This window comes from Chionomys nivalis, chromosome 7 (genome assembly GCF_950005125.1).
Source record: "Chionomys nivalis chromosome 7, mChiNiv1.1, whole genome shotgun sequence".
NCBI classification, from domain to species: Eukaryota; Metazoa; Chordata; class Mammalia; order Rodentia; family Cricetidae; genus Chionomys; species Chionomys nivalis.
In genome coordinates this window covers 80930712-80947731 of record NC_080092.1, presented here as the reverse complement: position 1 = coordinate 80947731, position 17020 = coordinate 80930712, and the positions used below count along the sequence as shown (strand labels likewise).

The 17020-nt window shown below is 46.7% G+C and overlaps 1 protein-coding gene across 4 annotated transcripts in view; it reads right to left on the bottom strand.

Moving 5' to 3' along the window:
- The window catches only part of Atp6v0a1 (ATPase H+ transporting V0 subunit a1), a 55338-nt gene that overhangs the window by 11026 nt on the left and 27292 nt on the right, over positions 1 to 17020 (bottom strand). For 2 of the 4 annotated variants that reach the window (XM_057774279.1, XM_057774281.1), the window contains exons 11-19: positions 14622 to 14772; positions 12984 to 13123; positions 12438 to 12595; positions 11479 to 11569; positions 9605 to 9723; positions 8428 to 8644; positions 7774 to 7881; positions 3471 to 3578; positions 2541 to 2558 (exon numbers count right to left, since the gene is read on the bottom strand). In XM_057774279.1, coding sequence (XP_057630262.1) covers positions 2541 to 2558; positions 3471 to 3578; positions 7774 to 7881; positions 8428 to 8644; positions 9605 to 9723; positions 11479 to 11569; positions 12438 to 12595; positions 12984 to 13123; positions 14622 to 14772 — 1110 coding nt within the window. The remainder of the gene's footprint in view (positions 1 to 2540; positions 2559 to 3470; positions 3579 to 7773; positions 7882 to 8427; positions 8645 to 9604; positions 9724 to 11478; positions 11570 to 12437; positions 12596 to 12983; positions 13124 to 14621; positions 14773 to 17020) is intronic. The other 2 variants (XM_057774280.1, XM_057774282.1) reach the window with 1 other exon arrangement.

Sequence of the window (17020 nt, the reverse complement as noted above, 5' to 3'; positions counted from 1 at the left end):
CTCCGCTTGGCCTCTCGTTCCTCACTCTGGCTCTCACCCTTCCTCCTCCAGAATGGCTTCTCTATAATGGTTACATCATCTCCTGGTGGCTGAACTTCGTGGTGTCTGTCACTGGGGCTGCTCCCTTCCTGCCTGAGAGTCTTCCTCCTCCTGACATTCCAAGATGTCCTGGTGTCACAGCCTCACCCCTAAGTCTGTTCTGTAGGGCTGGCACAGGCTCGCTGGGCACCTTGGGGGTGACTCTCATACAAACACCTCGTCTCTCTCCTGGTGTGCCACAGGCCTCCGTGAAATGCAGTCTTCCCCTGGTCACTGCCCCACATCCATCCAGGGCCTTCCCTTCCAATCCCTGTGACTGACTTCTCTTTAAGCTATGCAGTCCCTTCCTGAATTATATCACACTACAGGATGTCCGTGCTCCAGGCCGCGCCCTGTACTCTACAGCTCCACTCAGGGTCTCCAGCAGTGTCCCTGCACCTTAGCTTCACTACTCTGACGATTACTGCCACCAAAATGAAGCAACAACTACTGTCGTCCTCAGCCAACACCTCTTCTCATGAGCTCCCCAACTCCTACATCAGCCCCAGCAAAGCTGAACCACTGCTGAGCACGGGCTTGGCCTTCAGGTAGGCCTTTATCTTCTAATGCTGCAGATGGTGGTGGTTCTGCCCCTCCTCCTCTCTCCCTGCCTCTAGACACCCCTGCTTGGCCAGCTTCAGCTCAGGAGGAGGAGCCTAAGGGGACCCTTTCCCACACCTCTTCCTGTTTCACTCCAGCGCCTGTCAGGTACCCTTCTGTGCCCCCACAGCATCCTGGGCACACATGCACCATGCTGTCTTTCTCTAGACTGTCTCCCCACCTTGTCTGCAACATCCTTAAAGGCAAGAGTGAGTTTTCTTCTCTCCATTTTTATAGCACTAAACACAGTGCCTGACACGCGACCGCGCAGATGGGAGGGTGGGTGGGAATGAGGTGATGAGAGCAGCTGGTGAGAAGACACAGCAGGGAGAGGGGCCGCTGACCCTTGCTGAACCATTGCAGCCTTCAAAGATTTCCTAGATATCAATCGTCTGGGTCTGGTTTGGATCTGGACTAAGTGTCTCCTAGGGCGAGGGCACAATTGCCCTGCCTGGAATCAAAAGCGTTTACATCCAAGCAACGTGGGGAGTTATAGAAGCAGGCCACGCCGCTTTCTAAGAAACTGCTTTGAGTGAAATCATCACATAAATGTCAGTTACCTAAATTTGGCTGTGGAGAAACAATGCTAGGCAAAGACAAAAGTTATGACTGGCAAAGGCCAGGGAGAGGTAATTTCCCGAGTGTGATCAGTGGCAGGGAGGGGGAAGGCTACACCACAGCCTATCTTCGTGATTGTCCTGCTCCCAGGGATGTGGCTATAAATGAGGACTAAACAGCCATATGAATGGCCCCAGACAGCTGACTAGAACATTCTGCTGCTGCTGAAGGTACTGGTACATAATGAGGGAGGCATCTGGAAAGCAGTATTGTTGGAGGTGGTGATACCAGGAGAGGACCAGGCCCCTCAGTAACATGGAACCCCACTCATCCCCTCAACCATGCCAGGCAGCTCAGCCAGCAACTATGCACAGACACCTGGTCCAGGAGTGATGGTTGTCGATGCAGGCAAGGGAGCCTCTCCAGCCATCAGGGAGAACAAACACTGCCTGTTTTGACACAGAACAGCAAAGGTTTTCCCACGGCCATGCACTGCCCCTTGGAGAGACCAGGTGAGGGAAGAGGACGGTTCATAGGCACAGGATGTTAGAGGGAAGTCTGGGGGAAAGGTGCAAACAGGGAGGGAAGGCCTTCAGAAACCTATCTGAAAATCTGCGTGTTGGTACATGAACTACTCTAGATGTGGCCTGAACATTTACCTGTCTTTCCATTCTATTTTTCATATTAACATATGACGGCCTTTCATGGAGATGGATTAGTTTTTCCTGAATGTGCCTGAGAGACAAAGTTCATTTTGAAGGTGGTTCACTTTTCAACCAGGTCACGTGAAGCTAAAACTGACTACAAGCAAGGGTCTTGTGGCCCTAAGTTGAAGCATCACCAAGCTGATGGGGGAGCAGCAAGAAGAGGCTGGCTGCATCTCAGACAGGGAAGAAAGGTAAGCTTTGCTTGCGAGCACTCAGAGGAGCAGGGTGGGGACCACTACCCCCGGTGGCAGAGCAACTAACGCATCACAGGAGAGGAAGTGGAGACCCGTGAGATTTAACCCCATGGGTGGTGACCTCAAGAATGCCAATACAGACATTACTTGCAGCTTCTTCAAAGCCAGTTCCAGAGGTATTAGATCAGCAGCCAACAACACAAGGACAGAGGTGACCGACGTGAGATGCAGTTAATGGAAGATGAACTTCAGAACGCGGGCTCACAAACTGGTTAGACATGGCCAATGAGATGCAGGATGCATGGCGTCATGTGTGTGGCCCCAGGGTGGAGTAGGGTTGGCAGAGTGAGCACAAGGATGGGAAAAGAGAAGCCCCAGATAGACACAAAGGCTTTGGTCTTACCACTTCGTCCTCGGTAGGCTTGAAAACACAAATTCACACTTAGTGGGAAGCTGTAGTGCACACAAGGTCACAAGCTACGAGCACGCACTACTGCCTGTTTCGGGGGAGGGTGGCTAAGGGCGAAGGTGCTGCAGGCACTCCTCCTTAGCGTGCAGGCCAAGGGAAATCACAGAATTAAGATACATGTTTTTAAAGGCACCCTGACATCTGTAATTAAAAAAAAAACAACTCATAGGCAAAGTGGCTAGACTGAAAAATGCAGCCTGGGTCCCTCATCGCTCTTTTATTTGCTTTAAAAATACTATAATGCCTAGGTGGGAGTTACTAGTCCAGCTTGGAGGCGCCGTGCCACGAGTGCTCGGGCAAGGAGAGGAGATCTCAAACAGCTGAAATCGGAAGCAGAGTCAAAGGAAGGCTAGGCTGGCCTGACTCCTTTCCACTCTCACTCTAAAAAGATAACAAATTTTAAAAGCTCTTAAAAAACAAACAAAAACCCCTGGATCAAGAACACATCGATGGGGTAGGCCTCAAAAAGAAACCCTGAGTATAGCTGGGAAGCAGTGTGACCAAGGATTCTTGGGAGGATCGGAGGATGAAGAAGCTACTCTGAAGGCTCCCGTGTCTCTGCTAACAAGAGGTGGGATGCTGGGTGCTGCCTGGGCGGAGGAGAGCGGTTAGTAGTTGAGGTCCCATGCAGTGCCCCACAGACTGGCGGAATTCAAGAAGAGCAGAGCAAAGCTGCATGGGTCTGTGGCTGCCCCTGGGGATTAGAGCAGGCCCCACCGGGCAGGTTGCGACAGCCTAAGCAGGCCAGACGGCGGCCAGTCATTAGTAGCTTTATTTCTCAAGGAGATGATTGAGTAAGCTTCTTAGAAAACAAGACTAGTGCTGTCCAGGTTAGGAGAGGAAGCCCGCACCACTGGATCTTACCTCGTCTGCGTCCTCTGAATGGGTGGAGAGCTGGTCATGCTGAATAATCTCAGCATCCTCCTCTGTCGGTCCGTTGCCCACCCTGATCCCACCAAAGTTGAGAGTTCCCTACACAGATGAACAGAAAGAGTAGTATTCGCCTGGGCTTTAATGTGGCACTCTGTGAGGTGGGGAAGGGTGATGGTTAGTACATACAATCCTCAGAAAGGCAAACATCCTAACAACAAAAGCGACACCCGCCGACTGAACAAGCTAAGTGAAAACAAGTAACTGCCCCATCCCAACCACCACTGCTCTGGCCCCCACGAGCGACAGCCTGTGTTTACCACCTCATCCGGCGACACCGAGATGAAGCACCCTTGCCCTGGTCAATGCTAATGGAGCTCTGCGTGAATGGGAAGCTGAACATGAACACACTCTCTCCCATTACAAGAGCACTGGACCTGTAAGGTCTGTGAGGGCCCAAGTGCTGGTGGGACTGAAGATTAAATTGTGCAAGTGGGGCGTGGGGGGACAGATGACAGCAAATGACAGGATGAGCACACGCTGATCTGACATGCTTTCAACAGGAGCCCAAGGGTTCCAGTGACCTCTACCAGAAATGCACCAGGTCTGTCTAGGAACAAAGGACTCCCTAGGTCAGGGGAGAAAAAACAAACACAACATCCTAACAGACACTCATTTGTGGCTAAAGAATACCAAGTTTTAAAAATGTAAAATAAACCGGAGGGTTCTGGGTGGAGCAGAGGGGAATTAGGAAGCAGCCCCTGAACTACTTCCTATGGGCTCTGTCAACCCAAAGCTCAGCACTGCTTGCTTGCACTGTGAGCTGTCCAGTAAGCTCCAACAATGTGTCCGCAGGGTTGGGAACGTCCCTGCGGTCTCCGTCCTTAGTTTCACCTTTTGGAACACCTCTTCCGCTATGCTCACTGACCAGTTCAGCCCCCAGTGTTTATGTAGGCAGGCTCCTTTTTCTTATAGGAGCTGTCCTACAAAGTTGGTCGTAGGAACAGCTACAGGAAGAGCACTTGGAAACTACATTTTCTTTCTTTTCCTTTTTGGTTTTTTGAGAAAAGTGCTTCTCTGTGTAGCCCTGGCTGTCCTGAAACTCACTCTGTAGAACAGGTTGTCCTCAAACTCAGAGATCCACCTGCCTCTGCCTCTTGAGTGCTGTCACTCCCAGCTGGAAGTTACATTTTTAATAGATCCTCATATGCTATCCCCAGAAAGTATATACTCAGTAGGTCTGGGGTGGAGTACAGGATTGCATTGCTGAATAAATGGTATAATCATTGTGAAGGGTACTCCAAAATAGGAAATACATTGCACCCATGGAGATCAATAATCCAACTGCTAGGCCACCTATACTTATAAACTCTGGTAAGATACATATGAATCAGGGTATTCTCTACATTATTATTTATAATAGCAAAAATTGGAACAAGTACCATATCCATCATTGGCAGTGAAGACATAATTTCAGCATATTCAGCAGATTCTAGGGCATGCTGGGTACCATAAAAAGCCTGGGGACTACTATGAGGACAACCTCTGAGATACACCAAGTACCACATCAATCACCAACAATGATGACATAGTGTCAGCATATCCAGTGGATTCTAGGGCATCCTGGGAACCATAAAAAGATTAGGGACCACTATGATAACAGCCTCTAAGATACACCAAGAGGTAGAAAAGTGATTCGGTTTAAAATATCTCTCTCTTTCTAGGCATACATATGTACACGTGTACCGACAGATGACAGACATGTGCTGAAGGCCAAGCCTGATGGCAGTGCCCTGGAAGAAGACCGTAGTGGGGACTGAGGCTTTCTCCAGCCAAAGTGTACCCCATTGCTTGCCTTCCTTCCTTTCCTTTCTTCCTTTATTCCTCCCTTTCTTAGATCATGGAATTGTGGGCCACTTAATTTTTCTTTTCTTCAATTCATCTGTTTGACCCAGATTCAAAGTTCACCAGGTAGTTCTGGTATACAGTCAGGTTTGGAAACCACTGAAACCTAAGTACTCCCAGGCCGGGTACAGAAGACACCTCGCTACCTCCAAAGGGAGGACTCTAAGCATTACAGAGGGTGCAGGGGAGACTCCATTGTATCTTGACCTGGGTTCTACAGGGTGGAGGAGGAAGGGCTTCAGAATTTGGGATTCCCCAAACAGAGGCCATGTCTAAAGGTTTCTCTAGCCAACAGAAGAAGTGAGAACAGGCAGGTTGGACCTCCCAGCCAGACTCTAGTGAGTATCCTGCCAAGCACAGGGAACAAGAGCTCCAGGAAAGAGATGGGAGACACCCCAGCAAGGGTTAGAAAGCTGGACTGTGATAACGCCACTCAGAGACAACCAAGGAGACAAGATTCAGAACAGAAGTAGATCTGTGCTCTTAGCCTCAGCCTCGAGAGAGATTCAGCTACAGAGCAAGTGGCTACGATGACCCCAGTGTGAAAGCTTCCAGATGAGCAGGGCTTTTCTGTGGAGTTTATCATGGAAGATGGCACCAGACTTACAGGCGTCAAGAACTTCCCAGATGCACCTTGCGATGCTGAGATAGAAGACTACATGGAAAGAAAATCAGCGATGGGCAGTACTTGAAAATCATTTTAAATAGCAAGATTAAAGTTTCATCTGGCACAGACATGCATTTTCCTTAAAGAAGTATATTGCTAAATAGGGCAATCCCAGCCAGGGAAACTGAAAATCTGGAATGTTGGGTTACACAGATCCTATTGCATTCTAAGATGCTGGTGAAAAGATGTTTTTTGAGGACAAATGCTCAAAAGTCTAACGTTCAAAGTGTGGTCACTGGAATGGAAGTTAGTATCAGAGGAGGGGAATGCCAGACAGATGGATTTGGTTGCTCTGACAGGTGTGTAGCATGCAGGAGACACACGCGAGAGGGGAGGACTCAGTACACAAGGGCTTTGGCATCTCAGCAAGGGAAAGAGATACAGACCTTCTCTAAGGAAGGCAAGTTATGGTCACGTATCCTTTAAAGATGAACTCTCAAGTACGGAGACATCAATGAAAGAGTCTGAGCCCTTCTTGCCTCCACACTGAAAACTTACCCCACACATGGTCACAAAATACAGACTTAAAAGTGCGTGAGTCCAAAAGCTGCTGTCTTCGAGTAAGATGATGGGACGTGAGGAGAGACAGAAGCCACTTTGCTCCCGAGGGCAGGACTGTACTTACACATCTGAACGGAAACTTAGCAGGCCAATGGTAAAGATGATACCTGAATCTATTCCTAAGAGGTGGAAGGCTCCTCTGTCATCGTCTCAGTGAGCAACAAGGACACACTTCTTGAGAGCACAGGTCCCACGCTCTCAACGGCATTAAAAAGGAACTCGGGTGCACTGTTTGCCACCTTGTTAGACAAACATTGACTCGGTTGGAGTTAATTGACTCACTGTTGCAGCCGATGCTGCCTCTAGTCCCTGTTGGCTCGGGGTTGGGCTGACTGGGGCCTCCACGGGTTGCCCTTCCTGATAGTGAATGGGAGAAAAGAAGAAGGGAGAAGAGAACGAAGAGGGAGGGGGAGGGGGAGGAGAGACGAATGGAGGCATATGGAAGGATGAAGATGGTCGGAAAAGGGAGAAGGAGGGTCTTGTAACTCAGCTGCTCTCCAACGGGAGGGTCATCTCACAGCCACAGGAACCATGCAACAAGGTCTCTCGGGTTTTCCCAGGCAGTGCAGTACAGAAGCATTATTGGATAGCCAGAAACTACACGCAGTATTCAACACTTGGCAAGCTTAACTCTGTATGTGTGTAGAGCTGGTCTACACACACGCATCAAGTAAACACCTGTATGTGCAAAGGCTGCACCAGTGTGCTTTAAATCAGACCCTTTCCCAGATGTTCTGGTCTGTGAAAGCATCATGGTCTCATTTTTAAAAAACGTGTCTTGGTGTCAGTCCTGTGGCTGGCCAGGCAAACCACACGAGTGGGTTTGCTATCTGCAGCTCGTCTAACCCTGTTTTGGCTGACGCTGCATCCAGACAGGCCCAGGCCTGGACTCTGCTGGGGAGAGCATGAGTAAATCATGACCAGGAGAGATAAAAACATGACTTATGCACTCCAATCCAGTCATTTGAAGCTGGGATTCAGGTGTCTGAGCCACAAATGCACAGTTCTCTGACACTGGCAGGCCCGGTGTTCATGCTCGTATGGAACACAATGCATCTTAAGAATGCATGCATGTGTGCACCATTAATTATGTCCTCTGAGGAACTGCCTTGATCTTAAACAAGGAGAAAGTCTAGTAACCTCCAGCTATGGAAATATACTCACCAAATGCTTCTTCCGCAAATACTGATGGCGCAGGATCAGGGGCTTAAAGAGCAGCATCCAAGGGACGCAGAGCATGGCAACCACTATGAGGAAACATTGAATCCCTTTCTGCAAAGTGAGAGACAAGGTACTTCATACGGTCCATTAGTCACACCGTTTCCAACCACAGCACAAATTTTCTCCCAAACAGTATTTTCTCACTGTCTATGACCATTACCTGGTTCTCTAAGTAATGAGCAGGTGCCATGAGAAACCCAGTGACTGTCCCACAAAACGGTAGTTCTAAATTCTGCTCCTTTTCCTCACTACTCATCTAATTATTTGAGACACGTCCTCATTATGTAGTTCAGCCTGGCCTGGAATTCACTAGTTAGCCCAGGCTTGCCTAGACCTCCGGCCCCTCCCACCTCAGCCTGCCGAGTTCTGGGATTACAGGCCTATGGCACTTAGCCCTACAAATTCTATCCTTAACAGCCAGGATTAACGGGAGCCCTCCCGAGCTAGGTGGGGGAGTGATTTGAGTATATGTGGTGGTATGAGCTGAAAGCCATGTACTACAGAACATGTTTCTAGACTTTCTTCAAGTCAGAGTGACATGTGGCTTGGCGACCTGGGTAGCCACCTACAACACCCCTTCCTCTAGGGCTGACGTACCTGTCCCGAGTACAGCATCGCATTACCAGACTCTGGGTAGGAGAAGAGGAACATATTGATGAAGTGGATCAGGAGGCTTGGTGCATTCTTAGATGAGTGGACATCGTAGGCTGTCCACTTATAGAAGATAAGGATGACCAGGTAGCCAAACAAGGAGGTCATGAAGATTATTTCAGGAATGAAGCCAAAGTAGATATTCAGGGGCTTCTTGAAATAGCTAAGAAGGAAAAGAGGAAAATGGTGTGAAGGGTTAGCGGGCCCCTGGCACTCCTTCACTGACACGAGTGCTCAATAGATTTTTTTCTACGTGCTGCTTGTTCCCTCAGCCCTGCTTGTGTCAATGTAATTAGAGCCAGGAGCACTGGAGACAACAGAGGTAACATCTCCAAACTTGTGGGCCTCGAACGCCTCCAGAACCACATCCACCACTTTGAGAAAGTGCCTGGAAAATCTAATATATGGATTTTGTATGAATTACACATCAAGGAGGAAGCAATGGGGCTGGAGAGAGGGCTTATTAGTTAAGAGCACTTACTGCTCTTGCAGAGGACCCAAGTACAAATTCCCAGCACTTACATCAGACAGCTCTCAATCTCAGAGGACTCCAGCTCCAGGAGAACCCCAACACACATGTACATACGCCCCCCGATTCAAAGTAAAATTAATATATATTCTTAAAAAAATTCACTTAGGCCTGGGGTCTAGATCCATCGTTCGTGTCTACCTGGTAGGTACAAGGCCTGGGTCAATCATCATCATCAAAAGAATTCACTAAATCAGCCGGGCGGTGGTGGCGCACGCCTTTAATCCCAGCACTTGGGAGGCAGAGGCAGGCGGATCTCGGTGAGTTCGAGACCAGCCTGGTCTACAAGAGCTAGTTCCAGGACAGGCTCCAAAACCACAGAGAAACCCTGTCTCGAAAAACCAAAAAAAAAAAAAAAAAGAATTCACTAAATCAAAGGAAAACCGCTGCATCTTTTCAAAGATCTTTTTCGCGCCTATGAATGGTTAAGGAACTGATATTAAGCCCCATTTAAGTCCACAATGTTTGTATAATATAAGCTGCTTCTACAATATAGAATGGGGCTCTGAGTCACTGATTCCTCTGCAAAGGTGTGATGACCTCTTTAGGCAAAAGTATTATCTGAATAACAGTCTTCTGACGACAGGGACTCACATGTGGTTGAAAAGGCTCAAGCTGACTCCAAAGAGCATGTGGATGATCCCGAGAATAACAGACATCTTCATCTTGAAGGAGTTAAGGAAGGTCAGTTTATTGGTTGCGATGTTCCAAATCTGTTACAATGTAAGAAAATCAGAAGGTACTATACAAAGAATTCTTTTTTTTTTTAAAGATTTATTTTTATTTATTATGTGTACAGTATGTCTGCATGTATGCCTGCAGGCCAGCAGAGGGCACCAGATTTCATTACAGATGGTTGTGAGCCACCATGTGGTTGCTGGGAATTGAACTCAGGACCTCCTGAAGAGCAATCAGTGCTCTTAACCTCTGAGCCATCTCTCCAGCCCCTATACAAAGAATTCTTAAGTGGAAAAATACTATCCATCTACCTGAAAAAATACCCTTTTTTGCTATGGAAAATTCTAAACAATGTATCCAGACAAAGACGACACTAAAACAAACTCTGAAGTGCCTATCAGTCAGCTTTGCTCATGTGCACCCATGATCTTGCCTACTGTGTCGTCTCCCCATTTCCGTATCACTCTGGGGCAAGGCTGAAACAGTAGTCTAGTGTTTTACTTATAAATATTTCAGTATGGCTCTCTAAAATAAGGCTTCTTTGAAGAACATGGCCACAATACAGCCATCGTATCATAAAAGTATCAACAATGATATTTTGTGTGTGAGTGCCAGAGTCTGAAGCCAGGGTTTATACATTTTGTGCTGGGGACATAACTTAGTGGTTAGAGTGCTTGCCTAGCGTGCCTGAGACCCTGGGTTTCATCCATACAAATACAGAAAATGAAAAGAAAATATGCTCACACAACACAACCCAAAGAGACACTAATTTGTTACTTATATGTTGAGAAACGATGATAGAAAAACATTATTTGTATCCATAATTATACCACTGTATTTCTGTAAAAACAAAAAATCTTGTATGTACTTTTTTTTTTTTTTTTTGGAGATTGGGTTTCTCCGTACTTTTAGAGCGTGTCCTGAAACTCACTCTGTAGACCCGGCTGGCCTCTCTCTCCCAAGTGGTGGGATTAAAGGCTTGAGCCACCACTTCCCGGCTGTATGTGCATTTTTAAAAAACTCTAACTTTTAACATATCTTATATTAAAAATATTTAAAAACACTTTGAGTGTGTCTATGTGTATGTGTGCACATGGAGGCTAGAGGCCGATGCTGAGCGTCTTCCCTAGTTGCACCTCAAACTCACATGGCTTTTTGAGGCAGGGTCTCTCGCTGATCCCAGCATTCACTGATTTGGCTAAAGGCTGGTCAGTGATGCCCCAGGCTCGGCCTGTCTCTGCTCCATAGCGCTGGGGCTACAGGTGCATGCCAACATGCCTGTCTGCCATGTGGGTACTGAGACCTGAACCCAGGTCCTCATCACACGCACTTCAGTGACTGAGCATCTCCCAGCTTCTGTTTTAATTTTTGGTTCGTTTTTAGGGTTTTTGTTTTGTTGTTTTTGTTTCTTTTGAATAGTTTCACTACATAGCCTGAGCTGGCCTCATACTTGGGGTAATCTTACTACCGCAGTCCCCTCAAGTGCTGGGATTATAAATTATCCCCACCTTAAACCTCTCATTTCAAGATCAGTTAAAAACTTCAAAGCCGAGGCAGGAAGATTAAAAAGTTCAAGTCCTGCGTGAGCTAGAGAAGAGTTCAAAGACAGCCTGGTAAGTATGTATCTCAAAATGGAAAAAAAAAAAGTAAACTGAGGCTGGCATACAGCTCAGGAGGTAGAACATTTGTCTAGCATGCACGAGGCCTTCAGTTCAATTCTTAGCATTCATAACAAACAAATAAGCACCAACCTTTGGGGAAAGTCACATGTAGGAAAGAGGCACACTTACTGGATCAATGCCAAATGGGTACGGTCCACCAAAAACTCCAGGGATAGCTGGGTTCAGCTGGAGAACAGAGCTTCCCAGAAGCGTCTCTTCCCTGTCAGGTTAAAGAAAGTCATTTTTATTTTGGATCAAGGAAAGGAAACTACCAGGTCTAAACACCGAGCACAAAAGGAACTACTAGAGAGCCGGCGGTGGTGGCGCATGCCTTTAATCCCAGCACTTGGGAGGCAGAGACAGGCGGATCTCTGTGAGTTCGAGACCAGCCTGGTCTACAAGAGCTAGTTCCAGGACAGGCTCCAAAACCACAGAGAAACCCTGTCTCAAAAAACCAAGAAAAAAAAAATGCCAACAAAAGGAACTACTACAGTTATCACTGGCAGGGAGATGGCCCAGCAGGGACTGCTCGCCTGCAAGCTTGAGGATTCTGCATCCCCTGAACCTGCATGAAAGCCAGGCAGCAGGTAGAGCGGCCCTTATGGGGGTGGGGAGGTGGAGACAAACAAGCTGGCAGGCCTAGCTGGACAGCAGCTCTAGGCTCAGGAGGACACTGAAGTCTCACTGTGTGAGATGAGTCAGGAAGGCCAACCGTGGGCCCCCACAAACACACACACACCTCCACACAACTGAGCTCACATGCATAAGTGCAAGAAGAAAGGAGGAATTCATACCCAAGAACAAGAAGAAATCAAATCCAAAGAAAAGGTAAGCACTAATACATAACTAGGGAGGGAATTTAGGTAACTTGCTTTTACGTTACAAACAAATAAATAGATTTTACATTAATGTACAGGCTCACATCTTGGCACTTGCTAACAAATCATATAGTCTTTCACAGATTGGAGCATAAGTGAGAAGAGACAGCGCTCAAGCTCTCCTAAAGGGGAGTTAGTTTACTGCTCGCTCGACAATCCAGAGCTGGACATACAAGGAACTAGCTTAGATTTTTGGTTTCTGCAACTTACGTCCAGTTCCCTTCAGTGAACATTGGCCGTACACTCCACGATGACCCAAAGATATTCAGAGACTTGGAAAAACAGTCATTGTAGATGAGACCAGTGTAGATGGAGAATATTCCCATCAGAAGAATAATGTAGCGACCGCTGAACACGGTGCTAAACATCTGGAGCCAGAGAGAAGGAGTTATCAGATCCAGTGTGGCGGCGTCCGTTGCGATACTACTACTTATACTATACCAACATTTACCAGCGCCCCCCATCCTGGCCCTGGAAGCTTCAACTAATGATTGAAATATAAGCTAAGACGGCTGGGGGAGCACCTAGCATGGCAGAGCACTTGCCTGTGAGGCCCAACGGTCAACCCCCACAACTACAAATGAAATAAGAATGTTAAAATAATTTTTGCATGCATAGCACATGGCCTCTTTAATATTCAAACAACTTTTATTCTTCCCTTTTTGTAAATTCATGGACTTTTAGACCATTACTGTCATCACAAATGCTTGAGATATTACTAAGTTCGATCCAGTGCAGGAGTCCCTGAAACAGTACCTCATTCTCGTTCTTCTGGGAGAGGATTCGGCTCTCCTTCAACACCATCCATACAGCAAAAAGCGTCATCAAAATGCCATGCCCGAAATCTCCAAACATCACAGCAAACAGGAAAGGGAAAGTGATGATGGTGTATGGAGCTAGGAGGAAAACGGAGAGAGAACCATGAGCTACAGAAAAGCATGGGTTCCCACATGTCCCACGCTTGTCTGGACGCTGAGGTGCACGTGAGCAGCTTCTTCCTCCAGAATGGACTCTCTCTCAGGGAACGTGGTCACAGAGAGAGCCACCCCCTCACAGAGCAGCTGATGGGGTGTGCTACAGTGAATACTTTACACTATGAAGATGACGGGAAATAGTGGGCGCCAGCACCCTGACAACACTAGCTGGTGCTGCACTCCCTTCCTCCAGTTCAGGACTCTACTCTGGGCTAGGCCAGCTGTCGCCTCCCCGTGCAGCAACCCTTTCTGAGCTGATAAAGCCCTCAAGCAATAAAGGGAAGCCTGGAACCACAGCAGAGCAGGTCCAATAATGAATGTTCAGATTCTTGAGTGAATAACTGACTGAATACGGAAGAGACTGGCCTGTGCCGAAAGCAGTTATTATTATTCTACTTCCTGTCTAGCCTCAGGAAGTCATTCTAGAATGAATATAAAACATCTTAAGCCGGGCGGTGGTGGCGCACGCCTTTAATCCCAGCACTTGGGAGGCAGAGGCAGGTGAATCTCTGTGAGTTTGAGACCAGCCTGTTCTACAAGAGCTAGTTCCAGGACAGGCTCCAAAGCCACGACATCTTAAACAAACAAACAAACAAACAAACAAAAACCATTTTGTTTAAGGAACTCCTCCAAAGCCAAGTGATATTTTGTTGCTATTTTGAGAGGCCAGGTATTTTGTAGCTCTGAGGACAGATTCAAGAATCCAATAAGAAGCTCTTAGAGAAGCATTATTCCATGACGGATCTGTTTATATCTAATGGGCACGTTTACAGCAATTGCACACCAGCTGAGATCTGGACATCTCTACAGCCATTGTCCAACGGGATTATTAGCAAGACACAGACCTTTAATTCCAGCACTTGGGAGGCAGAGGCAGGTGGATCTCTCTGAATTCTAGGCCATCCTGATCTACAGAGTGAGTTCAAGGACAGCCAGGGCTACACAAAAGAAAGGCTGTCTTGAAAAACAAAAGACAAACAAAAAGAAAAAGAAAGAAAGGAGTGAAATGTTAGCTAAGTGTGGGGTGCACACCTTTAATCCTAGCACTATAGGAGGCAGACACAAGCAGATCTTTGTGAGATGGAAGCCAACCTGGTCTACAAAGCAAGTTCAGGTCAACCAGAGATATATGATGAGATCTTGTTTCATGTCTCAAAACAAAATAACCAAAAAGAAAAAAAGGATTTAAATTATTTTTAAAAAATCGTAGAATTTTGACATTGTGACAGAATGCTGCTATTTACAACGTTTGTATTAGAGAACTACACAATTAAGCTAACAAAAATATTGCAAAAAAAAAAAAAACCCCAAAACATTAAGTTTGCGATTTTGTGCTGGCTGCATTCATATCTATTCTAGGGCACATGAAGCCTATAGGCTGAGGACACCTGCTGGGGAGAAAAAAAACATACATTCTCACCTGGGTTTATCTCTCGGTAAGTCCCAATCCCATAAGCATCTACTATGTTCTGGAAGCCGTTTGTGAACTTGTTGGTTTTGTTGTACGTTGGGGGAGTCTGGTTTGTCTGCATCCTGTTCAGAATGGAGGGGACAGTAGAACCGCTGTGTTCCTAGGAAACATCAGTAACATGTCAAAGTTAGGCGTCCTCTTGGCTATGCAGATATACATATGTATCACAGTTCAAACTGCACCTAAAACTTGTATCTTTTTTTATATAGTTACATTTCAATTAAACAAACAAGAAAGTCAAGATTATTTTATATCTCTCTCAGTCTTTGGAAGAACTGGGACTAGATCTAAAACCAACCACAGACGATTTCAGTTAAGTCTTGGTGCCAGGCATAGCCGCACCTGGTGCTCCAGGAAGCAGAGGCAAGAGGACTGAAAGTCAAGGCCAGCCTGAGCTATACAACATTTGAAAACAGCAGAAAACAAAGCAAACAAACTGGATATTTGCAGGCAAAAATAAATAAATACATACATAAATTAAAAGTGAGCTTCAATTAAGACTTAGAAAGCATATCATTATGGTGAAAAAATATAAACCAGGCGGTGGCATGCTTCAGGAGGCTGAGGAGTAAGGATCACTTAATTCAAAAGTTCGAGACCAAGGCCAGGCGGTGGTGGCACATGCCTTTTGTTGTTATTGTTTTTATTTTTCGAGACAGGGTTTCTCTGTAGTTTTGGTGCCTGTCCTGGAACTAGCTCTTGTAGACCAGGCTGGCCTCGAACTCACAGAGATCCATCTGCCTCTGCCTCCTGAGTGCTGGGGATTAAAGGCGTGTGCCACCACCTGGTGAGATATATTTTCTAAAAGTATGATATTTACATGATGTATGTGTGTGTGTGTGTATGCGCACGCATGTTATAGCATGCACATGGAGGTTGGAGGACAACTCTGTGAAGTCACTTCTCTCCTTCCTCCATGTGGGTTCCAGGGAACAGACTCAGGTTACAAGCTTGAGTGACAAGCGCCTTTACACAATGAGTCATCTCGCTGGTCTCATGAACTGATTTCTTGCCCCTTCCCCACAAGACACACTGAGCCTGGAGACCCAGGTCCAAGTCCCTGGGAAAGTTACTTTACCTCCATGGCTTTCTGATCTTGGGCTAAAATATGTCTAAGGTCTCATCCAAACATGATGTTGACTCCATATACTTACATTTCTTTGGAGATAGGGGCATTTAATGAGTTCTGGTGACTGTGTGAGTCAAAAGAATGGAACTAGAAATCTGTCTTTTGGATTGTCCTATTTAAAAACTGAGTCCTTTTTTAAAGACAATTTATTTTATTCATGTGCATTGGTGTTTTGCCTGCATGTGTCTGTGTGAGAGTGTCAGATCTGGGAGTTGCAGACAGTTGTGAGCCTCAATGTGGGTGCTGGGAATTCAGCCAGGGTTAATGCTGAGCCATCTCTCCAGGCCTATAAATAGTTAATCATCATTTGCTGGAGAAAGGAAAACAAAATACACATGAATGTGAATATGTGTGCGTGTATGTGTGTGTGTGAATGTGTGTCTTGCGTAACTGAAGTGGGACCCAGAGTGATGTTGCCATGGGGTTTAAGAACTAGGGGCTTGGTATCCCAGGATGCCTGAGCCTGGCTGGTCTCACCTACACTGTTTCCACACCCCAGGCCCACGAGAGGCTGGAGGAGACAAAATTGGAGGCCGTTTAGGATAACAACCAGGAGCTTTTGCAAGACATCCTTTGGGACCTGGCGCAGCTGGCGGAGCAGAGCAGCACTGCCTGGTATGCACAAAATGTATAAAGCCGTGGAAGCGGTGGTGCACACCTTTAATCCGCCTGATCTCTGTGAGTTCGAGGCCAGCCTGGTCTACAAGAGCTAGTTCCAGGACAGGCTCCAAAGCTACAGAGAAACCCTGTCTCGAAAAATCAAAAAAAAGAAGATGTATGGCACCACAGCCCAGCTCTGGTCTTGAACTATTGAATTAAGTGATCCTTCCTCTTCAGCCTCCTAAAGCGTGCCACTGCCTGGCTTAAATTTTTTTTTCGCCATAATGATATACTTCCTAAGTCTTAATTGGGGTCAGAGTTCTGGCAGGTGTTGGAAATACTCTACAGAGAATGTGGTGCTGGCTGCGCGTCAGCAAACGCTAAAGCCACCGAGCTGTCGATAGTAAGAGGCTTTTTAGCGGCACATGAAATGGGACCGAATAAACACAGAAAGACTGACAAGCGAGCTGCTCTGACCTTGTTTGCTGTTTCCTGGAAAATATTTCTCAGAAAAACCCCAATTCTGCCCGGCATGGTGATGCATGCCATCATCCCAGCACCTGGGAGGCAGAGGCAGGGGGATCTCTGAGTTTGAGGCCAACCTGGGTACAAAGTGAGT